Source organism: Saimiri boliviensis, chromosome 4, assembly GCF_048565385.1.
Source record: "Saimiri boliviensis isolate mSaiBol1 chromosome 4, mSaiBol1.pri, whole genome shotgun sequence".
NCBI classification, from domain to species: domain Eukaryota; kingdom Metazoa; phylum Chordata; class Mammalia; order Primates; family Cebidae; genus Saimiri; species Saimiri boliviensis.
The window spans coordinates 101,742,756-101,769,539 of record NC_133452.1 but is presented as its reverse complement, the minus strand read 5'-3'; the positions used below and the strand labels follow the sequence as shown (position 1 = coordinate 101,769,539).

The 26,784-nt window shown below is 43.4% G+C and overlaps 1 protein-coding gene across 1 annotated transcript in view; it reads right to left on the bottom strand.

Annotated features, from left to right (window-relative positions):
- Positions 1-26,784, bottom strand: part of TBC1D22B (TBC1 domain family member 22B) — an 80,670-nt gene that overhangs the window by 15,535 nt on the left and 38,351 nt on the right. Inside the window, exons 9-12 of the mRNA XM_039467682.2 lie at positions 6,056-6,162; positions 5,235-5,310; positions 1,954-2,081; positions 1,580-1,675 (exon numbers count right to left, since the gene is read on the bottom strand). Coding sequence (XP_039323616.1) covers positions 1,580-1,675; positions 1,954-2,081; positions 5,235-5,310; positions 6,056-6,162 — 407 coding nt within the window. The remainder of the gene's footprint in view (positions 1-1,579; positions 1,676-1,953; positions 2,082-5,234; positions 5,311-6,055; positions 6,163-26,784) is intronic.

Sequence of the window (26,784 nt, the reverse complement as noted above, 5' to 3'; positions counted from 1 at the left end):
GGCAAAAGCTCCTAAACTTATTATAGGTCCAGTCTGGATCTCTTTTTCGAACTGCAGACTCGAGGTGTATTTGCCTAGTCTGCATCTCCATTTAGACATCTACTGGCACTTTAAATCTCATATGCCCGAAACTGGGCTCTGGCTATCCCCCTGTAGCCTTCTCCATAAACTGTAAAGTCACCCTTTCTGTTGTACTCTATACTCAATTAAACAGGCAATCTTGTTGTCTCTACTTACTAAATGGATCCAAAGTCTGGCCACTCACACCTGCACTGTCACCATCCAGGTCCCACCACCTTCATGTCTCATCTGGAGGGCTACAGTAGCATCCTGGGCAGTCTCTCTGCTTCCACTCTTGCCCACTCCTACAGTCTACATAGAAGCCAGGTGCCCCTATCGAAACGTAAGTCAGATTGTGCCATTCCCCTCTGCTCATGACTCTCTTACAGCTCCTCTTCCACTCAGAGTACAAGCCAAAATTCGTAACAGTGGCTACAAAGTCCTCTGTGATCTGGATCTGTGACTCCTCTGACCTCACCTCTTCCTACTCTTCCCCTGGATCACTCTGCTCCAGGCCACACTGGTGACCATCATGATTCCTTCAACAGCTCAGGTATGCTGCTGCCTGAGGCCCTCGCACTGGCTGTTTCTTCTGCCTAGACACCCTTCTTGCAGATGTCCATGTGGCTCGCTCCTTCACCTTCCCCAGGTCTTTGCTCAGAGGTTAGTGAACCTATCCCGACTACTTTATTCAAAGTTGCAACCTGTCCCTTCTCTACCACCTAATAAAAACTTTACCCTGCTCTACTTTTAAAAAAAAAAGTATTGGGCCGGGCACGGTGGCTCAAGCCTGTAATCCCAGCACTTTGGGAGGCCGAGGCGGGTGGATCATGAGGTCGAGAGATCGAGACCATCCTGGTCAACATGGTGAAACCCCGTCTCCACTAAAAATACAAAAAATTAGCTGGGCGTGGTGGCGCGTGCCTGTAATCCCAGCTACTCAGGAGGCTGAGGTAGGAGAATTGCCTGAACCCAGGAAGCGGAGGTTGCAGTGAGCCGAGATCGCGCCATTGCACTCCAGCCTGGGTAACAAGAGCGAAACTCCGTCTCAAAAAAAAAAAAAAAAAAGTATTTCTTAGCACCTTCACATTCTTTTAAGTTTACTATTTACTACAATGTTATTTACTGTATGTCTCCCCACAACTATCAGAGTAGGTAAGCTTTGTGAGAACAGAGACCTCTCTCTGTTTCACTTCCTGATACAGCCTTTGTCTTTGACAGTGCCTGGCATGTGGCAAGCATTCAATAAATGCTTGTCAATAAGTGACTGAAAGATCTCTTAGGCCTGCCCAGTCACTCTGCAGCCATTCTGGCACAAAGACCTTTCTCACACTGAAGAACTCTGGGCTCCAGTGACTTCCTGCCAACTAAGAGGGATGACGTCTTCCCAGCACCCCTTCTCCCTTCCTACTCCCAGCCAGGTACCCGCTGTGGCACTTTCTGTCTGTGCTGCCCACTGAGGGGCAAATACCCATTCTAATGTTCATTCCCTGCCCACACTGAGCAGCTGACCACTCACCTGAAAGTCTTCCTCATCTAAGATCTCTTTCCTCCACTTGATCAAGAAGGCTGCACATACGTAGAGATGAAAGTGGGAGAACCCTTCAGGTTCAGACTGGGAAGCAAAAAAAATAGAGTTAGGTCTCCCAGCCCTGACAAGGAGTCAGCTCTGGTCCTCTCAGTTCTATTCCTTCTGAGAGGAGGAAAACTTGCACGGGTGGGCAGAGAGAGTTCTGAAGAGACTCAGCCAAGGCCCGGCCCTGAGGCTAAGGCAGACATGGAAGTAGCAAAGGGGAAAAGGGGAACTTCTAAACAGCTATGCTCTACAACAGGGCAGGGAGCTGGGCACCTCAGGGACAGCCTGGCACGGAGATGCCGGGGAATCCCTCCTACCTGATACGTGTCCCACAGGCGGATTGTGCAGCGAAGAGGAAGCTCCCGCATAAGCAGGTTGTTCATCCAGCGGAAGGCAAACTGCAGGTATTCCACCTCGTACCTCCTGAAGTGATTATGTACCTGTTCTGAAACACAAAGCATCATTGGGGATCAGCAGCCTAGGGGAGTGGACCCTGAAAGGGCCACAGGAGCCAAAACAGCAGCTTTCGCTTCTACTGCCCCCTCCCCATGGGTAAGCAGACACACAGGGGACACGTCGGCATCTTTATGTTTGATTCCATCATCTCACAGCAACTCTGCATGGTTAACTCAGCCCAGCAGACAGAACTATTTTAATATCCGACAGTGATGTTCTAGGAGCCCCGCCTCCTTCGCGGGCCGCTCTGGCCACAGAGCAGAGGTTATGAGGTTTACTTGGCTGCTCGACCTTAGTACTCAGCAGAGAAGGAGACAGAATGGAAAAGAGCCTTGGAAGTCACCTTGGCCACCCTCCTACGGGCGAGGAACTCCTCTTCAGCATCCCCGACAGATGGCCAGGCAGCAGGGACATGAACACTGCCAAGGAGAGGGGCTCACAAACTCCACTCAAGGGCAGCCTCTTCCACTGATGTATGAAGTGATTCACCAGAAAGCGCTTTACCACATTCAGCAAAACCAGCTGCCTCCTCACTCCCACCCCTTGGTGTTCATGTGGTATTCTCAGGCAAGCCCAAACAAACATTATTGCTGTTCCACATGACAGCTCTCCAAATAATGCTTAATGGGACTGTTTTCTAAAATCACTGGCCTCAGTTTCCTAACCTATAAAATGAGGACAATCATTCACGCCTCAGAGGGTTTTAGAGAAGATAAATGAGAAAACACAAGTAAAGTACTTACGGTGGCACCTGGCATGCGGTAAATATTTCAAACAATTCTTAAAGAAGAACTATTAACAGTGATTGTGGCCAGGGGCCATGGCTCACACCTGTAATCCCAGCACTTTGGGAGGCTGAGGTGGGCTGATTGTTGAACCCAGGAGCTCAAGACCAGTCTGGACAACACAGCAAAACCCCATCTCTACTAAAAATACAAAAATTAGCCGGGCATGGTGATGCACATCTGTAATCCAAGCTACACCTATGGTTCCAGCAACTCGGGAGCCTGAGGTGGGAAGATCCTTTGAGCCAGGAGGTCAAGGCTGTAGTGAGCCAAGATGGCATCACTGCACTCCAGACTGGGTGACAGAGCAAGATTCCATCTCAAAAAACAACAGTTATTTCTGGGGAGAAGAATTTAAGGAGAGGGAGGATTCCTACCTTATCACCCTGGCTAGAGTACAGTGGTGTGATCTTGGCTTACTGTAGCCTCGACCTCCTGGGCTCGAGTTATCCTTCCATCTCAGCTACTCAGCCTCCTGAGTAGCTGGGACTACAGGAGTGTGCCACCATGCCCAGCTACTTTTAAATTTTTTGTAGAGGGCCGGGCGCAGTGGCTCAAGCCTGTAATCCCAGCACTTTGGGAGGCCGAGGCGGGTGGATCACGAGGTCAAGAGATCGAGACCATCCTGGTCAACATGGTGAAACCCCGTCTCTACTAAAAATACAAAAAATTAGCTGGGCATGGTGGCGTGTGCCTGTAATTCCAGCTACTCAGGAGGCTGAGGCAGGAGAATTGCCTGAACCCAGGAGGCGGAGGTTGCGGTGAGCCGAGATCGTGCCATTGCACTCCAGCCTGGGTAACAAGAGTGAAACTCTGCCTCAAAAAAAAAAAAAAAAAAAAAAAAAAAAATTTTTTTGTAGAGATGGGCTCTCACCATGTTACCCAGGCTGGTCTTGAACTCCTGGGCTCAAGCAATCCTCCCGCCTCAGCCTCCCAAAGTGCTGGGATCATTGGTATGAGTCACTACCGTACCCAGCCTGTTTAAATTTTTGTAATGAGGAGGTATTACTTCTACAATGCAAAGAAGCACCTGATATATATATATATATATATATATATATTTAAAAATCCACTATTCCAAAGTACTATGCTTTTATGTATCGTGTATTTGTAAGGGCGGAAAAAATAAGGACAGGGCAGGCAGTGGCAGAAACCACAGCAGAAACCCTTTGGAACCTGATTGATGACCAGCCTCTGGCAGCCAGCTTATCCCCCAGGAGAGGGCAGCATACACCCTGTGCTAGGCTCCGGGGGAGGGATGCCAGAGACCTGTACGAGGGCCCCACCGTGAGGGCTAACAGCTGGGCCAGGGTGATAAGGCACAGCGGAAAAAAACATTCCACATGTGACATACGGGAAATAACTGAAAAAACAAATGGGCTCAGAAGGTTGAATATTAAGTCATAAAATAGAGTGAGTGGAACAACTCAAGGAAGGTTTTCGTGAAAAGAGAACCTGGGAAAGAAGAAAGACACACAATGTTGGGGGGCGGGGGCGGGCAGCAGGTAGGGGAGAAAGGCTTTGCTTGGGTGGAGCAGAAAATCAAAAGGAAAGCCTGGGAGTAATATTTGTTAGCTAGTGTCAGGACAGGTAGGGTCCTATGGGACTACTACATCTTAACTAGTGTTAGAGATCCCAGTGACTTCTCTCCCTGGACCTCAGTTCCTTCATCGGTCAACAGCAGAGCTTCCTGAGTTGTCCTTTAGTTCTAACATTCTATGACTCTAGGTGAAAGCTGAGGAATTCCTATAAGGCTGTTGTTCCTCAAAGACATCTGCCTTAGCAAGAGCCACATCTCAATTTCCTCACCCTAGGAAGCTGTGGAAAGTCCTGCTGGCCAGGCCTGAGGACCCCCATGTCAAGCCCAGAGTTCTGAGTTACATCACAACATGAAGGACAAGACCAGACCACAGGCTGGAAGCTGAAGGCAACAGGAAGCCACGGGAGGCTTCAGAACGAAGAGGGACGTGGCAGGAACAGAGCTGCAGAAAGACGCAGTTCTGTGATAGTTCAGGAGAGAACAGTATGGAGGAGGCAAGCCTTTCGAGAAGGAAGCTGGACTAGATCTGTGGCTGGGGAAATGGGGAAGGGGTGAACTGAGGAGAGCTGCTGAAGGAGAACTGATAGAGATTGGGGATAGGAAACCAAGGGGAAAGAAGAACTTGAGATAACAGCAGAGTTCTCACCTCACCTTCCTGCTGAGATGTGTGAAGGATGCTGGTGCTGCCAGCAACACTGAGTACACTGGAAAGGATCATCGCTAGGAAGACAGCTGAGGAGAGGACCCACAAGTGCAACCGGCTCATATCAGAATCAACTCTGCTATTGCTGGAGAACTCTTCTCCCCCTGAACCTACCATCAATCCGGCTGACAAGCTCTTCCAGCGCCTTCACCTTCTTCTGGATCCCCGGTTGTGCAAAGGTGTAGTTATCCTGCAAATGACATACAGCCAGGGATGAACATGGACTCTGAACAGTTGTGCTATCAACTGATGTTCACTGAAACATGTTTAAAAGTTTAGTATGTTTTCCAAAGCTAGTACCAATGGCCAGTGACAGTGTTCTGGGAAACACGGAATGTACAGAACAACAGAAAGTGGTAAAGCCCAAGGGAGCCCTGCATTGTGGAAGCAAACCCACATCCTTGAGGTGTGCAGCAGAAAGGAGCAGCCTCCTCCAATGACAAAGCCAAGGCAACATGAAGATTTCTTCAGACTCCAAGGGACACTACACCATCACTGTTGGGTTATTTTTTTTGAGATAGTTTTTTAAACTATTGCCCACTACAGCTTTGACCTCCTAGGCTCAAGCAATCCTACCACCTTAGCCGACTAAGGACCTGGTACTGTAGGCTCACACTAAATGCCTGGCTAATTTTTAAATTTTTTGTAGAGATGGGGTCTCTCTACATTGCCCAGGCTGCTCTTGAACTCCTGAGCTCAAGCGATCCTCCAGTCTTGGCCTCCCAAAATGTTGAGATTATAGGCATGAGCCACTGTGCCTGACCCCCACTGTTGTTTTGAAATCTGTAAAGCTAATGACGAAGGACTGAGATGGACCAAAAGAAGGAGGAGACATGGTGGGTGGGCCTGCCTGACACTGAAGAGCAATAAGGAAACCAAAGGCCTGCTGGGAGCCCCTGGACCTAAACATCCCAGCAAGGGCAGAAGCAGCTCACCTGGATTCCATCTAGCAGCTTGCTCATGCACCAAAAGCTGTCAGCCTCAATGCTTCGCAGCATATCTTGAGACAAGTTGGTGACATCGAAGTTCTCCACATCCTCTTCTGTAAAACAAAAGGTGAAGAGAGTCCAGAGGTCTTATCTAAAAACGGAGAGAGAGAGATAGATTCTAGTGTCTTCAACGGGGTCTTTAAGGCCAAGTGAGGACCAGGCTAACCTTATGTCAAGGAATGAGGGTCTGCCCCTCTACTCCCTATGTCAGGTGGACAAATGTGTCCCAGAGAAGTTCTTGAGGATCTCGTTACAACACTGGACAGGCCATTTCTCATGCTAGTCCCATCATGTCCAACATATCTGTCTCTTCCTTGGCATTTGTTCGTTCAGTTTTAGAAAATGATACTTCAGGTCTCATGTTCAATGAATTATACTCAGCTCCTTGGAGATGGCCTGGAATATTTCTTTGATTTCAGCTTAGTGAGCTGTCTAGCACACTCATACCCATATGTAGAGAGAACAGCTGGGATCAGAAAGCCCCCACAGTTCATTCGAAAGATGGAATTCACAAGTTCTGATAAGGCAGACCCACAGTCTTGCCACTCAGAAGAGAAGTTATGCACATGAAGGAAGATGAGTCAAGCCTGTGAGTGCTTCTAGGACTTAATTCCAACAAGATGGTATTTCTCAAGATGGTTTCTACAAAATATCAATCCTACAGGACACTCGAAAAGGAGCTTCCACAGATACATATGGTTGAGAAATGTTGCATTAGATATTCCCATCTTGGAGACTGGCAAAGACCACAGCACACAAAAGGGTCTGAGAAGTTATCAGAAATTTTGCATTAAGTAAAGCTGCTAAACTTTGTTTATCCAGCATTTCCCAAGCTTATCTAGCAATGAGACCCCTTTGAAGAGGACTATCTGTTAGCTTCTTATGGAAATCTCCCACTGAGTAACAGGAGTGAGAATTTGTCTCGTCTGAGATGCAAATGAGGAAAACATAAAAAGCCTTCCAGAAACCGGAATAAGAAAAAGTCCCTGTGATGTGTCCTTCCTAGCCCGTGTTGAGCTCCCCCTTCCTGTCACAGAGAGGTGAAGTAGCAAGAAGTGCTGTGCTTGCTCAAGAAGAAAGGCCCTGTATGCCTGTCAGAGGCCACACACAGAAACAATCAGACCCTTGAGTTCTCCACCAGGCTTTTCTCCTCAGACACACAACTCCTATTCTGGAAACAGGATGTTCACTGCAATCCCTTGTGCTACAGAGATACAGGCATCAGAGAAAATGTATCTAGCCTTTTTCTTTCTTTCTTTCTTTTTGAGACAGGGTCTCACTCTGATGCCCAGGCTGGAGTGTAGTGGTATGATCTTGGCTCACTGCAGCCTTGACTTCCCAGGCTCAGATGATCTTCCCACCTCAGCCTCCCAAGTAGCTGGGACTACAGGTATACAACCACGCCCAGCTAATTTTTTGCCCCGTTTCCCAGGCTGGTCTCAAACTCCTACACTGAAGTGATCCTCACACCTCAGCTTCACAAAGTGCTGGGATTACATCTGAACCTCCTCGAGGTAACACGTAAAAATTCTTCAGATTTTCATCCTGTTTAAAGACCTGTTTTTGTTTTTGGCTTTTTAAGACGGAGTCTCACTGCTGTCGTCACCCAGGCTGGAGTGCAATGGCGCGATGGCGGCTCACTGCAACCTCCGCCTCCAGGGTTCCAGGAATTCTCCTGCCTCAGCCTCCAGAGTAGTTGAGATTACCAGTGCCCGCCATCACGCCTGGCTAATTTTTGTATTTTTAGTAGAGACAGGATTTCATTATATTGGCCAGGCTGGTCTCAAATTCCTGACCTCAGGTGATCCACCCTCCTCAAATTCCCAAAGTGCTGCGATTATAGGTGTGCGCCACCACTCCTGGCCTAAAGAGCTATTTTAAAAATGAACATCAAAGGCTGAAAAAAAAAGAAAAACTTTCTTGAGAAGGGTGAGGTTCTTCATCAGAAAAGCCATGACTCTAGGAATAACCTAAAAAATCCAACTTGAAGGCCAGCTGCAGTTTATAAAGTGCTAACTACAGTGCCTGGCACATAGTGGGCAAAATATGGCTATCTTAGATGATGTTTATTACAAACTTGTAATGACATGAAAAAGCATGTCACAGTACTAAGGAGAAAAGAGGGGAAAAATTATTTATGGCATACTTTCAACTAATGTACATACAATATTTATGTGTTTATATAAGCACAGAGGAAAGACAAAATATCGCAAGTTTCACAGTATTCCCCAGGTGGTATGAATAAAGGATTTTATTTTCTTAAAGCTTTATTGGACTTTTCAAAATTTCTATAATAAGCATAATTTTTATAGTCAGGAAAAAAAAAATGCACAGTATTTTAGAAAAAAAAGAGCCACAACTGACTACATCTGCCTTTTATCACCAGAAAAGAAAAAAAAAAAAAAGAATATTTTATAAAACACTAAGCTGGCAGAAACTAAAAATCCAGATAGTGTATAAAGGTCAATCTGAGAAATCACTTTTTAAAGACTCAGTCTCCCTCTTGTCTGTCAGGCTGGAGTGCTAAGGCGCAATCTCGGCTCAATGCAACTTCTGCCTCCTGGGCTCAAGTGATTCTCCTGCCTCTCCCTCCCGAGTAGCTGGAATTACAGACGCCTGCAACCACACCCAGCTAATTTTTGTATTTTTAGTAGAGATGGGGTTTCACCATGTTGGACAGGCTGGTCTTGAACTTCTGACCTCAGGTGAACTGCCCACCTCAGCCTCCCAAAGTGCTGGGATTACAGGCGTGAGCCACCATGCCAGGCCAGAGAAATCACATTTTATTTTTCTTTTTGAGACAGAGTTTTACTCTTGTCACCTAGGCTGGAGTGCAATGGCGCAATCTCAGCTCACTGCAGCCTCTACCTCCCAGGTTCAAGTGATTCTCCTGCCTCAGCCTCTCAAGTAGCTAGGATTATAGGCGTGAGCCAGTAGGCCCAGCTAATTTTGTATTTTCAGTAGAGACAAGGTTTCACCTTGTTGGCCAGGCTGTTCTCAACTCCTGACCTCAGGTGATCCACCTGCTCCAAAGTGCTAGGATTACAGATGTGAGCCACTGTGCCCAGCTGAGAAATCACATTAGAAAAAACTCTCCCAGGAGATATCATTTTTCTTTTATTCCCAACTAAAACATTTACTATGTAGTGTTTTTTATATATGTAAGTATACATACATATTTTTAAATATATGTTTGTGTATCTATCTAACTAGATATATAAAGCTATATTAAAATATAATTATATCTAAAATTATATTTAACCTATATTTAAACATACTTATAATTATATAAAAATAAAAATTATATAAATATAATTTTATATATTTTATAATATAATATACATTTATACATTATTTTAACAATATTTTAGGCTGGGCATGGTGGCTCACGTCTGTAATCCCAGCACTTTGGGAGTCCAAGGTGGGTGGATCACCTAAGGTTTGGAATTCAAGACCAGACTGGCCAGCCTGGAGAAACCCCATCTCTATTAAAAATATAAAATTAGCTAGGTGTGGTGGCGCATCCCTGTAATCCCAGCTACTCAGGAGGCTGAGGCAGGAAAATTGCTTGAACCTGGGAGGCGGAAGTTGTGGTGAGCTGAGATCTCACCACTGCACTTCAGCCTGGGATACAAGAGCAAAACTCTGTCTCAAATAAAAAAATAAAAAAAAGAAAGAAAGAAAAACAACAAAAAAAGTTTTCATCATTTTACCTAATATTTTACATGTTTTATCTTATATTTTAATATTATATATTAATTAAATTATATTGGGCTGTAAAACCTAGCTAAGGATCTTCCTTTGACTTTTTACTTCATGTTCTAAGGTCTGAGTTCCTGTACATACCTCTAGTTCACTGCTGCATGGTATGCCTCCATCACACCTTATCCATTCCCCTGGGGATGAATACCCAGTTTGGCTCCAACTCTCATGACCATAAACAATGCCCCAAGGAACTGTTTCATTTGAGAGCTGCTCTGGGTTACAGGCTCAGGCAGACTCTTCTCCAGGGCCAACCTCACAACAGTACACAAGGAAGGAGAACCCCTTCCCTATTAATGAGCATGACTTCTAATCCATGCTAGGCAGCAGCTCCTTCTTTATAATAGGGTTAAAAGAAAAAAGTGAAACCCACAAGGAAGGATCGAGACAAACACTATCCCCATTCCTCATACACATCTCCCAAAGAAAGATCCAGAGCTCCACAATAAATTGAACTTGGGCATTTTAGGATTCCAGAACATTGTATTACAATGCAAATACAAGCAGAATTGGAAACCACACATGGCAGGGTATAAAGAGAGCAAGGGCCCCGGTTTCTGGGGGCAACAGGAGCACTGCTGTCATATCAGCCCTGGTGACCTATGGCTTTTTGTCAGACAGAATAGCAAGCACATTGTCTGCTAAGAGCAGACTCTGGAGCCAGACTACAGAGCTCAAGTCCTGGCTCTGTCACTCATTAGCTATGTGACTTTGCACCAATGACCTTACCTTCTGTGTCTCAATTCTTCATCTGTTAAAATGGTAACATCAGTCCCAGTGTCATAGGATATTTTATGGATTAAGTATGTTAGTTAATACATGAAAAGTGCTAACAACAGTGCCTGGCATAAAATAAGCATTACATAAAAGTTAGTTGGCATAATTATTATTGTTACCAAAGGGACAAATATACTTCTATCTTATGTAAGCCACTGGCACTGTCTTTTTTTTTTTTTTTTTTTTTTCTTAAGAAACAAGATTTTACTATATTGCCCAGGCTGGCCTTGAACTCCTGGGCTTAAGTTATCCTTCCACCTAAGCCTCCTAAAGTGCTAAAATTACAGGTGTGAGCCACCGTACCCAGCCAGCACTGATACTCTGGATCTCTGTTATTCACAGCCAAACTTAACCCTAACTGATACACCTACCATCCCAAAACACACCTTAAAAATAAGTCAATTTTCAAAGTTCTCTACTTTTGCCTTTCATCTTAAGGAGGAAAACCTAATGAACAACATGAGGTCATAAGTTGGTAACGTGCCATGCTCAGTAACTGTACCAACTCCAAACCTGTAGCCATCTAGGGAGCAAAGGAATAACAGACAAAGTGCTGAACCCTATTTTGGGGCCCTGAATTGGGGGCTGTTGTCTGCCCACTAGCCCTTTGTTTTCACAGCCAGTGAGACAGTTCCCTGGCACTGCAGAGAGTGGGAGGGAGGGTTTAGTTCTATTTTTCTGCCTGCTGGGAGGATAAAATTCAAACATTTAGTCAAAAACTGTGAGCTGGGTGAACCAGCAAAAAGCCGCAGAGAAAGGGAGGAGGAAATGCTCTCTGAAGGGCTTCATTCAGCATAAACAATCTGTTCAGAAGGATCATTAAGCGTCCACTTGAGGAAATTCAACATATAATTGAAGCTGAAATGGGAAACCATGCCAGCAGTGTAATCTCGAGTGAGGGCAGAGTCTTTGGTTGTCATGACAGAGCACACAGTAGCCAGGACTCAGATGGGAGGAAACGATATTTTAAGGGATATTGTATGGCTATTTTAAGAGGCAAGGCATCCAGAAGGAGGAAACCCAAAAGCTCTTTATAAAAATCGAATTGCCCACTCTGGGCCTGACAAAGAACATGCCCATTTATTAGCTGATGAAATGTACTTGAGTGATGGCTCCAGTCAACTGTTTATTTTTCCGAGAACTTCTGAGCCCCAGCCCTAAAAAATCAGCTTAATATATGCCTCAAAAATTCCCTGACAGCTTTAGGAAGAACTGGTTTTGCCTACAATGACAAGAGTAACTTATCTATTCACTGCTCTAGGCATTTCCCAGGAATCATCTGTGATCTCAGGGTAATTTCTAGATGCGATCTGGTGGGCCAGCATGATTCACCCTGACCAGCCAGACCAAGAGGCTCCAACGCCTCAGCTGCAGATGGCCTTTCTATTTTCCAAAGCTTCTGGTTACCTGATTCAGGTCCTTGTTGTTTTTTAACTGGACTCCTAAGAACACCATGCATAATATTTTCTGATAACAAAAGTAAACTGAGAAAAAGCAAAAAATCTTTTCAACCATACATCTAAAGAACCTCATAAAACAAACAAATATTTCATCCAGAAAAAAAACGGCTTTAAGAAAAGTATCAAGAATTCATCTTATCACTTCTACGTAATAATTTTGAACTGGTTCAAGTGCTATATATAAACGTATTGTTGGGTGTTACGCATCTGACATTTTCAGGCAAGTATGGGATGGCAGTGGCCGAGACAATAACACCACTGCAAACCTGTAAGTTTAGAGAGGGCAGAGAGGCCACTTGCTAACCTGGGAGAGCCAAACCACCTGACAAAGACAGGGGAGCTGGTCTCTGAGAGAGATGGCTGCTCCAGTGAGATGGCTGGAGGAAAGGCTTATTCTGAAATTTCCACAGAGAAGAGACCCACTGGGAGGCAGTTCATGTTTCTAGCTGTCAGAGGAGACGGCTGTTTTGAAGATACTGCTTAGCTGACCATATGGCATTCTGACACTTTGCCTGTCAATCAGGTGGTGACTATTAACTCAGAATGATACATGAACTCTGGCTGCTCACGTGTGGGATAGCCCAGTATCCAAGTATCATGATGTCCTGTTTAAAATTAATTTTAAAAACCAACATACTACCAAGTTTTCGCTATTTTCCTTAAGTTGCTGTATTACTTTTACTTTTATTTAGCAAACATTAGTTGCTGCTGGTTAAGTCAGCCTCCTAAAATTGGCTATAGGATCCCAGATTATAAGGGTACAAACTGAGAACTCCAGTTCTGGGGCAAAGGAAGAGGAGGCAAAGGAGAGGCAAGGTCCAGCATATACTTAACCTTCTAGGACCTGCCCAAAAACCACTCACAGAGACAGGCAGCAAGTTACTAAGATGCTGTGGATGTGAAGAGGCCCTGGGAGGCTCAGGGCCCCCAGTGCCAATGTCAGCTGTTCACAGAGGCTACTCATGTAGGCTAAAATATCTTGAATATGTTGGCTGCCTCAACTTCTTCTCCTCTGTTGCAATTTCTCACTTATCCCTGGGGTCAGATCAAGGATAGAGAACACATGCACACCACACACTGCTCAGCTCACTGCCAGGGTAGAGGACCAGGCAAGGTCTTACAATCTCAGAAATAACAAGCCACAACTTGCCCCTGGAGAACTCGTCTCCTGCAATGACAAGAAATCCAGCACTGGACATCCCACCAAATGCACACACTGCCTTCAGGTGTAACTGAAAGCATCTCAGCACCCTGGCTGGGCTATCTTCACACATTGCTGGGAAGAACCTCAATATTTCTCAGCTGTCTATCCCATAGGAGGCTGCTTCATCTATGAAGATGGGACCAGGAGCCAGCTTGAGTCCCAAATAGGGTGGCTGCTAAAAATTCAGCATCAAGCCCACTCCCTAATTCCCTCTAAACCAGCAACATTAAAGTAGAAACTTCTTACTATATGATTCAATTTAGGTAACACTTAGAAATAGGCAAAACTAATCTGGGTGTTAGAAATCAGTAAAGTAGTTACCCTTGCAGGGGCAGGGGAGGAGAGGATGGGTTAGGGACTAGGAAGAACACAAGGGGACTTCTGAAGTCCTAGAAATGTTCCATGTCTTGATATGGGTGTTGGTTATTTTGGGGAAATTTTGGGAAAATTGGTTGGTTATTTTGGGAAAATAGATGCACTTTTCTAAATGTATAATTAAATCTAAAGGTTAAATTTTAAAAAGCAGTAAAGGAATGTCCTCTTGAGACAATAATGAAGTTTGCAGAGCTTCATATTCGGTCTAGCCTGACAGGGAAGAGCAGACCGTGGAGAGCTGATGTCGTGTGCAAGGAGTCAGGTCTAAGTTGGAGGGTGCTGCCTCCCAGGACTGAGCGTGGAGGGCAAGCACAATCCACAGCAGCCCAGGAGCAAGACAAGGCAACGGGATCCATTGTACCTTTTCTTTGAAAACGTGAGTGTTAACTATTAAAAATTAACTGCACAGCTCACTCCCTTACCTCCTTCAGGACTCTGCCCAGATGTCATCTCCTCAGTGTCAAGGTAGCTCACCACCGGGTTTAAAGAGCCCCCACACTTGCCAGCGTGGCACATCCCTGTCCCTCTTTCTTGCTTTGTTTTTACCCATAACACTTAATCTAACAAATATCTATTTTTTTCAGTTGATTGTCTGTTTCTGCCCACCAGAAATTAAACTAAGAAAGCGATTTTTTTTTATTTAGCCCAGCATAGTGGCATGCACCTGTAATCCCAGCTACTTGGAAGGCTGAGGCAGGAGAATTGCTTGAATCTGGGAGGCAGAGATTGCAGTGACCCGAGACTGTACCCCTACACTCCAGCCTGATGACAGAGGGAGACTCCGTCTCAAAAAAAAAAAAGTGATTTTTTTAAAAAGGAGAATTATGCATAGTAAACTGCACCCTTGTGCACAGTTCTGAGTCTTGACACATGTTTATGTCTATGGTTTGAAAAAAAAAATTCCCCTGTCCAAATAAAGAACGTTTCCATCACCCCAGAAATGTTTCCTCATACCCATTCTCAGTCCATCTCCTACCATAGGCAAACTTTGTTCTCATTTCTATTGCCATGATAAAGTTTACGTATTTTTAACTCCATATAATGCGAATCATACAGTATAGACTTTTTTGGGCATCTGGTTTCTTTTGTTCAGTTTCATGGTTTCTGAGACTGCCATGTTGCTGTACTTAGCAGTACGTTCTCATTTATTGCTGAGTACTGTTCCACAGTATAGGTATCTGTTCTCATATTAATCGATATTAGAGTTGTTTCCAGTTTTTTTGTCTGTGTAAAGTTGCTGTGAATATTTTTGTATATGTCTTTTGGGGCTATAAGCCTTCATTTTCCTTGAATAAATACCTAGAAGTAGCAGGCAGGGTTTTTGTCTACTTTGCTTATTGTCATAACCCCAGTGCCTGGAGCAGTACCCTGCCCGGGCAGGTGCTCATCAAGACTTGTTGACTAAGTGGTGGTGCTCCACCTCCATCCCTTAGCGGAGAGGGAGCTTTCAGCTAACTCACCACAGTATCAGAAAAGTGTAACTCACTGCCCTCCAGTGGCCAAGCCTAGTGAAGCTGTACTAATTCCTGAGTATTCTGCAGTCATCACGGAATTTTCATTCTCTCATTCATCTAGACATGTGTGGAATGCCTATTTTGGACACCAGAATGAAGGTACTGGGAATATGAAGATGTTTAAAATAGTCTTCGGCCTCAAAGAACCAGAAAGTCTGGTGGCAGAGAGTAGGCGGGAAACACAACAACTGGTAAGGTAAAGTGCCACAGGAGAAATCTACAGTGACAGAAATAGCACTATTGGATGCCGGGGATGGGGAGGACCCCAGGGAAGGCTTCTCGGAGGAAGGGGAGTCTTAAAGGGTACACCAAGATTAGCTCAGGACATAAAGAGATGGTGCAGAACAAGGGCTTTACATTCACAGTGTCCATTTCAGATAGTGGAGTTTAGGGGTGAAGCAGGCAGCAGATCACAGGGCCTTACATGCCAAGTTAGAAAACCTAGATATTTAACCTGTAGGTGATGGGACACTAAGGAAGGATTTTTGTCAGAGGAGTTGTGTGGGCAGGGCTGTGTTTGAACGGTGTGGAAGATGGGTGTGAGGGGATAAAACCAGGGGTGAGAAAACATGTTTGGCTGGTTCAGCAATTCAGGCCTGACCTAGGGCACGCAACGTGAGAATGAAGAGGAAGAAGAAGATCAAGAAACATTTAGGATGTAAAATCATCAGAGCTTGGTAAATGACTGGATATGAAACAGTGAAAAAACAGAATCATTAACGCTTCTTAGCATTTCTGACTTAAGTGACAGGACATGCTGCCAACTAAGAGGAAAGGGTGCCTGGGTAAGGGAAGAAGCAGAGCTGAACGCTGAGTCTGAGGAGCCTAGGAATAGCAAAGATTCCCTACAAACAACTGTTCCCTCCTTCCTCCTTGGTGACAGGACCCCTAAGGATACTGGCCACCTGGGACAGACTGTTTTCCAGCCTCATTTGTTTGCTAGGTGTGTCCACAAGATTAAGCTCAGACAAAAGAGAATCAAGCCCCTTGTGCAAGTCATGCACAACTCTCAAAAATGTTCTCAAACACAAGAAGTATGCCTTGCTTCCTTTCCTTCTCCACACTGGCTGGGAAATAGATGTGATGGCTGGAGCACAAACAGCAATTAGATCATGAGAAAGAAACGGCACGCTGAAGACTGCAGAACAACAGAGAGGAACCTAGATCTCTGATATTTTGGAGCAGCAGATAAGTCCCAGATCACTTACCTCTGGACTTTCAAGGTGAGAGAAATAAGCTTTTCGATCTTACTCAGGGAACTGTTACTTGGGTGCCCTGTTATGTGCAGCCTAGCTAATCCTAAGTGATCATTTGTGACACAGTCAGGTGGAAATGTCATGCAGGGAACTGGACACAAGTCAGAGGTCTAGGAAGGACTTCCTTTCTGAGAGTTCCATTGCCGTCATGTTTCCAGGTAAAATCTACAGTGAAAATCCCACTGTGCTGTTTCATGCAGAGGAAAAGAGAAAAGGTTATTTGATAATTGGTATTGCATTTTGTACCTAAAAATATCATCAGACATCACTCTTCTTTAGAAAATAGGAAACATCATGAACCCTGCTCTTCTACATGATTTCCTTATATGCATCACTTCTGTAGTTCCTGTTAAGCAGTTTATTTTGATGACTGCCACACGGCCAATTATATTTGACCTTAGTATTTTCAGAGCTAGATTAATATTGCCTAAGCCTAAAAGCTCTTGGAGGAAAGAGTTTAGAATTATATCAGTTGGCCAGGTGTGATGGTTCACGCCTGTAATCCCAGCACTTTGGGAGGCCAAGGCCAGTGGATTACAAGGTCACGAGTTCAAACCCAGACTGGGTCAGGCACGGTGGCTCATGCCTCTAATCCCAGTACTTTGGGAGGCCAAGGTGGGCAGATCACCTGAGGTCGGGAGTTTGAGACCAGCCTGAACAACATGGCGAAATCCCATCTCTACCAAAAATACAAAATTAGCCAGGTGTGGTGGCACATGCCTGTAATCCTAGCTACTCAGGAGGCTGAGGCAGGAGAATTGCTTGAACCTGGGAGGCGGAGGTTGTGGTGAGCTGAGATTATGCCATTGCATTCCAGCCTGGGCAACAAGAGTGAAACTCCATCTCAAAAAAAAAAAAAAAAAAAAAAAAAAGAGAGACCAGCCTGGCCAAGATGGTAAAACCCAGTCTCTACTAAAACTACAAAAATTAGCCGGGCATGGTGGTGGGTGCCTACAATCCCAGCTACTTGGGAGACGGAGGCAGAGAATTGCTTGAACCTAGGAGGCAGAGGTTGCAGTAGCCGAGATTGTGCCACTGTACTCCAGCCTGGGAGACAGAGTAAGATTCTGTCTCCAAAAAAAAAAAAAAATTATACCACAGTCTCAGAGGTAAGATTCCAGAGACTTTATCTCCCCAGGGGTGACACCCTCCCACACACCCAGCACTGTCACCACTAGACCCAGACACAGCTGGCTTTAGCAGATAAAGAAGCTGCTTGGGGGCAAGGCTAGATAGACAACTTCTCTATCAACTCACAGAGGAATCACTCGTCTCACTATTTCCAACTACGTTACAACAAACATGACATAAAGGATGAAGCAGGCTTAGATATTATTATTATTATTTTTTTTTGAGACACAGCTTTGCTCTTGTTGCCCAGGCTGGAGTACAGTGGTGAGGTCTCAGCTCACCACAACTTTCATTCACCTCCCGGGTTCAAGCAACTCTCCTGCCTCAGCCTCCCGAGTAGCTGGGTTTACAGGCATGCACCACCACTCCTGGCTAACTTTGTATTTTTAGTAGAGACGGGGTTTCTCTGTGTTGTTCAGGCTGGTCTCAAACTCCCAACCTCAGGTGATCTGCCTGCCTCGGTGTCCCGAAGTGCTGGGATTACAGGTGTGAGCCACCGCACCCAGCCCTCAGGTACTAGTTTTTAAAAGTGATAGAGATGGCAGAGAATGGTAGGGGAAGAGATATGAGAGAAGCTAAATAATGTCCCAACGGCATGTGGACTCCACAGCTCTACTAGGGCAGATCCCCTATGCTATGATTTAGTGAGACTGGGTAGTGGGGTAAGGCTGCCTGGAGAGACCTGTCCAGGATAATGAGGGCAACTGCTGGCCTGTTCCATAAGAAAGATACTTCAGGCCTCTGCAATAGGGAGAGTCACACCAGGAGGGCCAGAGCAAAAAACCTTTGACAGCAGCTGCCTCATCCAGACAATGCCACCGTGAGAGAAGTAGAGAAGCATTATTGCCCAGACAAGAAAATTATGCTTGATGGCCACAATGTTGTATCTCTCTCTGTTCAAGAAAGGCGTGAGGCTGGGGAGAAGTCTGTATTTCTTTGAAATGTAATTTATATCTAGCAACTGATAGGTAAATAAGACGTAGTATATCCATAAAATAGAATATCTGGCCATACAAAAGAATGAAGTACTGACACGTGCTACAACGTGAATGAATCTTGAAGACATTAAGCTAAGTAAAACAAGCCAGACACAAAAGACTCCATACTGTGTGATTCATTTATATAAAATGTTCAAAATAGGGAAATCCCTAGATACAGAAGATTAGTGGTTGCCCAGGGATACAATGGATGGAAGGCTTACGGGTGACGGCTAAAGACTATGAGGGTTCCTTTTGGGGTGATAAAAATGTTTTAAAATTGATTGTGGTGATATGCAACTCTGTAAATATACTAAAAATTATTCACTGTGCCCTTTAAATGAGTGAATTGTTTGGTATATGAAGTAAATCCAAATATAGCTGTTACCAAAAAACCCATGAAAATGTAATTTATAAATTTATTGCAACTCCAATAAAAACTGTATTAGGCAAAGCTTCCCCACTCCTAAATCTGACAAGTTCTCAAGCTTAACTGGATGAACCTGGAAGTAAAAGTTGGCTTACTTCTTTGGACACATACTGTATGAATCCACTTATATAAGGTACCTAAAAAGGTCAAAACTCATAGAAACAGACAAAATGGTGGCTGCCAGGGGCGAGGGGGAGGGAACCACAGGGTTGATGTTCAGAGGGTACAAATTTGATGACTTTACGCAAGATGAGGATGTTCCAGAGATCTGCTATACAACATTGTGCCCACAGCTAACAATACTGCATTGTGCACTTCAAAATTTGTTAAGAGGGCAGATCTCATGTTAAGCGCTGTTATCCCTATAAGGAAAAGATTAAAAATAAATAAAATTTAAAAATAAGCTCAACTGGAAAAACAACCAAGACAATATTTTTTTAAAGGATGATGAAAGAGACTAGCCCTAGGGGGAATTTTAAAAGCCACTAATAAAAAATAATTGGCCAGGCATGGTGGCTCATGCCTGTAATCCCAGCACTTTGGGATGCCAAGGTGGGTGGATCACTTGAGGCCAGGAGTCCCAGACCAGCCTGGCCAACATGGTAAAACCCTATCTCTACTCAAAAATACAAAAATTAGCCAGGCATGGTGGCACATGCCTTTAGTCCCAGCTACTAGGGAGGCTGTGGTAGGAGGATCGCTTGAACTCAGTGAGCTGAGATTGTACCATTGCACTCCAGCCTGGACAGGAGCATGAGACTCCATCTCAAAAAACAAACAAACAAACAAACAAATAAATAAAATAAAAATAAATATTAGTAATAAATAATTTAATAAATTTATAAACTCAAAAAATCTAAGCTGTGTGGTACTGGATAGAAATGGAGACAAATGAAATTAAACTGAACAAAGCAGCAGAACCATGTAATTAAAGAAATTCATATAATATTATGAAGAGAGATTTCACATCAGTGAAAAGATGGTATATTATTTATAAATGGTGTTAAAATAATTAGCTATGCAACTGGAATAGTAACTATAAACCTCAGTTCTCGCCATAACGGAAAATAAATAACGAATGGAATTTTAAAAGTTAAATGTTAAAACCACAAGAGTATTAGAAGAAAACACATGAGAGTTTTTGTAATTTTTTTTTTTTTTGAGACAGAGTCTCGCTCTGTCAGCACCTAGGCTGAAGTACAGTGGTATGATCTTGCCTCACTGCAACTTCTGTAGCTGGGATTATAGGCACCTGCCACCACACTCAGGAAATTTTTGTATTTTTAGTAAAGACGGGGTTTTGCCATGTTGGCCAGGCTGGCTTTGAACTCCTGACCTCAGGTGATCCACCTGCCTCAGCCTCCCAAAGTGATGGGATTACAGGTGTGAGCCACCATGCCTGGCCAGTATTTTCATAATCTTGAGGTGGGGAAGGAAAGAGCTCCTAAGCAAGATACCAAATCCAAAAACCCTAAAGGAGAAGCTGCTTCCTTCAGAGGCTTCATCACAGTTTGCAATTATGTGATGACGTTTGTGAGCCTTCCTACCAGACAGAAAGTGCCACAAGGGCTGGCCCACATCTATCTCCTGGCACACAGCTCAATAAATACTGGTTGAATGGACAAATCTGACCGTATACAAATTAGTAAGTTCTACATAAAGACACAATTAGCAAAGTTAAGAGATAAATAACGGTCTGGGGAAAATATTAGGCTGAACTATATAAAATTCCCATGTTGGGGGGTAAAAAATGGTTGAACATTAACAATCCATGTGATTCAACCTAATATTTTTAACACACAACAGATGAAGCATGAATTTATCTAATATACAAAAAGCTCTTACAAAACAAGACAGATCAATAGACCATTAGATAAAATAGGTAAATGATTAAACAAGCAGACCACAAAAGAAACACATGATAATACAGATAAGAAAAGATACATAATATTGACCAATAAGTGGAAACAAAAACTGAAACATGAACCACGATTTACTGCTAGACAGGCGAAATATACTAGACATCATCCATACACATGTTTTGCTACGGATGTGAGGAAAAGTGCATTTGCACATTTGTGGCTAGAATACTGGTATAAACATTTTTGGATTATAATTTAGTAGTACCTATTTGGCATGCTTTTAGGATTAGTAATTTCACTGCTGGGATTCTTTCAGAGAAATACATATTTTAACAAGTACACAAGAAAATATGTACAAGGATATTCACTGCAATGTTATTTATTACAGCTAAAAACTGTAGGCAACTTAAATGTCCTAGAGAAGAAAAGTTAAGTAAACTATGATTAAGCCTTATTATAGAAATAATGGAATTACTAAAAATAATGAAGTGGATCTATATGTTTGGGCTTGGAAAGCTCACTATATGACATGTTTAAATGAACACAAGCAAAATATAGGAAAGTATGAATAGCCTGATTTCATTTTTCTGAACACAGTAAAGGAAAACAATAAATGCAGCTCCATCCATACATAGGAAAAGGTCTGGAAGAACACACAAGAAGTTAACAATAGTAGTTATCCTGTGTGTGTGTGTGACTTCTATATTGTTTTGATTTTTTTAATGAGCATACTACAATTTTTTTTAAAAGATGAGGAGCAGTTAAGAAAGGTACTGCCTGCTTTAGAGCATTAAATATAATAGGTGAAGCCATTGGAAGTCCAAGGACAAGGACTGAAGTTGAGATACTACCAAGTCATATGAAGAGCACAGGTATTAAGGACAAAATACCTAGGTTTGAGTTTGAGAAGCTCATTAAACCCCTGAGTCTTGGATTTTTCACCTTATAAAATGGCTTGATAAGGCCAGACATGGTGGCTCACGCCTGTAATCCCAGCACTTCAGGAGGCCGAGGTAGGCGGATCATGAGGTCAGGAGTTCGAGACCAGCCTGACCAACATGGTGAAACCCTATCTCTACTAAAAATACAAAAATTACCAGGGTGTAGTAGTCTAGCCTGCAATCCTAGCTACTCAGGAGGCTGAGGGAGGAGAATCGCTTGAAGCTGGTAGGTGGAGGTTGCAGTGAGCCAAGATCGCACCACTATACTCCAGCATGGGCAACAGAGCAAGATTCTGTCTCAAAAAATAAATAAATAAATAAAAAGGCTTGATACGTCTATCTTAAGGAGATATTGGGCCCTACTAAAGGAAATCAGGCATGTCAAAGATCTTTGCAAATAGTAAAGTACTTTAAAAACCAGCATAATGCTACTGCTTGCAGCTACTATGTACCTGTAATTTGCATTACTATGAAAGTTCTAGATAGCAGGCTGGCCACAGTGGCTACTCTGTACTTGTAACTTGCATTATGGCTGCATGTTTTAAAAAATATGTCTTTGACCAGGTGCAGTGGCTCACGCCTATAATCCCAGAGCTTTGGGAGGCCAAATGACTTGAGCCCAGGAGTTCAGCACCAGCCTGGGCAACATGGCTAAACTCTATCTCTACAAAAAAAATACAAAAATTAGACAGGCATGGTGATGAGAGCCTGTAGTCTCAACTACTCTGGAGGCTGAGGTGGGAAGGATTGCTTGAGCCTGGGAGATGGAGGTTGCAGTGAACTGAGATCATGCCACTGTACTCCAGTCTGGGTGACAGAGTGAGACTCTGTCCAAAAAACAAACAAAAAAAGTATTTTGTATATATACATGCATGTATGCATGTATAACGTGTGTGCACATGTGTGTATACATATATGTACCTTTCAGAGACACACATGAACATATATTTATGCATAAAATTATATGATGTTTGACACTGAGATTTGCTTCAAAATAATTCACAATGGTGAGGGGGTAGAGAATGGACAGAGGTTTAGATAAAACAAAATTGGGACCAGGCATGTTGGCTCACGCCTGCAATCTCAACACTTGGGGAGGCTGAGGCGGGAGAATTACTTGAGTTCAGGAGTTCAAGACAAGCCTGGGCAACATGGCAAAAACTCACCTCTACAAAAAATACAACAGAATAGCCAAATGTGATGGCATGCCCCTGTAGTTCCAACTACCTGGGACGCTGAGGTGAGAGGATACCTTGAGCCCAGGAGGTTGAGGCTACAGTGAGCCACGATCATGCCACTGCACTCCAGCCTGGGTGACAGAATGAGATCCTGTCTCAATCAACCAATCAACAAACAAATAATACTTTATCTTTTATTATTATTATTTTTTGAGATAGAGTCTCCCTCTGTTGCCCAGGCAGGAGTGCGGTGGCATGACCTCGGCTCACTGCAACCTCTGCCTCCCAGGTTCAAGCAATTCTCCTGCTTCAGCCTCTCCAGTAGCTGAGATTACAGGCGAATGCCACCCTACCCCACTAATTAGTAAATAATACTTCATTGTTTAAAAAATGCTAGCAATCATCTGAGTCTTCAGTGAGTCATAATCTTTTTGCTGGTAGAGGATCTTGCCTCAATGTTGATGGCTGCTGACTGATCAGGATGGTGATTGCTAAAGGCTGGGCTGGCTGTGACAATTTCTTAAACAAGACAGTAATGAATTTGGCCACATTGATTGACTTTTTCTTTTACAAAAGATTTCTCTGTAGTGGGTGATTCTATTCAATAGCATTGTACCCACAGTAGAACTTCTTTCAAAACTGAGGTCAGTCTCTTGTCTGCCACCACGTAAGATGTGACTTTGCTCCTTATTCGTCTTCTGCCATGATTGTGAGGCCTCCCCAGCCATGTGGAACTTTGGCTGGGGAACAGACCAGGGAATCAGTGGCTTCGGAGAGGAGCCACAAATTAAATCTCAGCTAATGAACCTTATTCGATCTGTAAGAACCTTGATGAGAGTGCCATTGATAATAGTAAACTCAACTACAATCGGTTTCTTTTATTATTTGGATGAATATCAATGGAGGAAATGGAGACTCAGAAGACATGCCAGCAGAAGTTATTACTTCAGTCAGTATTGGAATATTTATATCTTAGCTGGCTCACCTTGCACTTGACAAAAATATAAAGTTGAAAATGAAATCGGACTTTCTATTTATCTAAAAAAAAAAAAAATAAATGAAGTCAATCTGGCCAGGTGTGGTGGCTCACTCCTTTGGGAGGCTGAGGCAGAAGGACTGCTTGAGGCCAGGAATTAAAGACTAGTCTGGGCAACACAATGAGAACCCCATCTCTACAAAAAGTAGAAAAATTAGCTGGGTATGGTGGTGCACACCTGTAGTCCTAGCTTCTCAGAAGGCTAAGGCAGGAGAATCACTCGAGCCCAGGAGTTTGAGGTTACAGTTTGAGCTATGATTACACCATTGCATTCCAGCCTGGGCAACAGAGTGAGACCTTGTCTCCATATAAAAAAATAAATACATTTCTTAAAAAAATTAAAGTCGACCTTCTCAAACCCTGCCACTGCTTTACAATTGAGTTTATGTAATATTCTAAATCCTTTGTTGTCATTTCAAATGTTCGCAGCATCTTCACCAGGAGGAGATTCCATCTCAAGAAAGTATGTCAGCTATAGCTTTATTAAATTACTATATATTTCTTAAATAATAAGACTCAGGAGTTGAAATGACTCCTTGATCCATAGGCTGTGGAACAGATGTTGTGTTAGGTATGAAAACATTAATCTCCTTGTGGATTTCCATCAGAGCTCTCGGGTGTCTACATTTACTGTCAATGGACACTGATATTTTGAGAGAAATCTTTTTTTGTGAGCAAGAGGTCTCAATAGTGGCCTTAAAATATTCGGTAAACCATGCTATAAATAGATGTCCTGTCATCCAAGCTTTGTTTTTCCACTTATAAAGCATAGGCAGAGTATATTTTGCATAATTCTTAAAGGCCCTAGGGTTTTTGGAATGGTAAATGAGCATGAGCTTCAATGTAAAAGTCACCAGCTGCCTTAGCCCCTAGCAAGAGTCATCCTGTCCTTTGAAGCCAAACATTTAATATTCCTCTCTAGCTATCTAAGTCCTAGAGAGCAGGCTGGCCATAGTGGCTACTATGTACTTGTAATCCCAACTATTCAGGAGGCCAAGATGGGAGGGACATTTGAGTCATGATTTCAAGACCAGCCTGGACAACATACCAAGACTCCCTCCTCTCTACAAAAAAAATTTTTTAAAAAAAGTTAGCCAGGCCAGGTGGGGTGGCTAAAGCCTGTAATCCCAGCACTTTGGGAGGCCGAGGTGGGTAGATCATGAAGTCAAGAGATCGAGACCATCCTGGTCAACATGGTAAAAACCCGTCTCTACTAAAAATACAAAAAATTAGCTGGGCATGGTGGTGCGTGCCTGTAATCCCAGCTACTCAGGAGGCTGAGGCAGGAGAATTGCCTGAACCCAGGTGGCGGAGGTTGCGGTGAGCCGAGATCACGCCATTGCACTCCAGCCTGGGTAACAAGAGCGAAACTCCGTCTCAAAAAACAAAAAAAAACAAAAAAACAAAACAAAACAAAACAAAACAAAAAAAGTTAGCCAGGTGTGGTGGGTGTGCCTCTGCAGTTCTAGCTACTCAGAAGGCAGGAGGATTGCTTTAGCCAGAGTATAAGGTTATAGTGTGCTAAGGTCATGCCACTGTCTCTTAAAAAAAAAATTAAATTTAAAAAAGAAAGCCCCGAATGGCATCTTTTTCCAAGAGAAGGCTGTTTTGTCTATACTGAAAATCTGCGGTTTAATGTACCACCTTCATCAATGGTCTTAGCTAGATCTTCCGGATCACTTGCTGCAGTTTCTACATTAGCACTTGTTGCTTCGCCTTGCACTTTCATGTTATGGAGATGGTTTCTTTCCTTAAACTTCATGAAAACCAACTTCTGCAAGCTTCAAACTTTTCTTCTGCAGCTTCCTCACCTCTCTTGGCCTTTATGGAAGTGAACAGAGTTCAGGGCTTGCTCTGGGGTTAAGCTTTGGATTAAGGGAATGCTGTGGTTAGTTTGATCTACCCAGAACACTAAAATTTTCTCCATGTCAGCGATAAGGCTATTTCGCTCTCTTATTATTTGTGTGTTCACTGGAGTAGCACTTTTAATTTCCGTCAATAACTTTTACTTTGCTCACAATACAGCATGCTGGCACACGAGGCATAGCTTTCAGCCTGCCTCCTCCACTTTTGACATGCCTTCTTCACTAAGCTTAACCATTTAGAGCTTTTGATTTAAAGTGAGAGACATGTAACCCTCTTCCTTTCCCTTGAACACTTACAAGCCACTGCAGAGTTACTAACTGACCTAATTTGAATATTGTGTCTCAGGGAATAGGGAGGCCCAAGGAGAGGGAGATGGAGAAGGACCAGCCGGTGGAGCAGTCAGAACACATACAACATTTATAAATTAAGTTCACTGTCTTATATAGAGGCCGTTCATGGCACCCTGAAAGAATTACAACAGTAACATCAAAGTTCACTGATCACAGATGACCATGACAGATATAGTAATAAGGAAAAGTTAAAAATACTGTGAAAATTACCAGAATATGACACAGAGACACAAAGTAAACACATGCTTTTGGAAAAATGGCACTGATAGATTTGCTCGATGCAGGGTTGCCATAAATCTTCAATTTATAAAAATGCAATTCCTGCAAAGTTCAGAAAAACAAGATATGCATGTACAAGATCAGAAAGCAATCATATCTATCACAGAAAGGCACACTGCTTGATGGGGTTGAAGTAGTAATGGGATGGGCACCTGAAGAAAGTGAAGACATGCTTGGAACAAAATATAAATGGCAGCTAACAAGGTAATTAAATATCTAATCAGAACTACAGCTGCTGAGGATTATTTTTAACTGGCATAACCCTTTCAGCAAGATT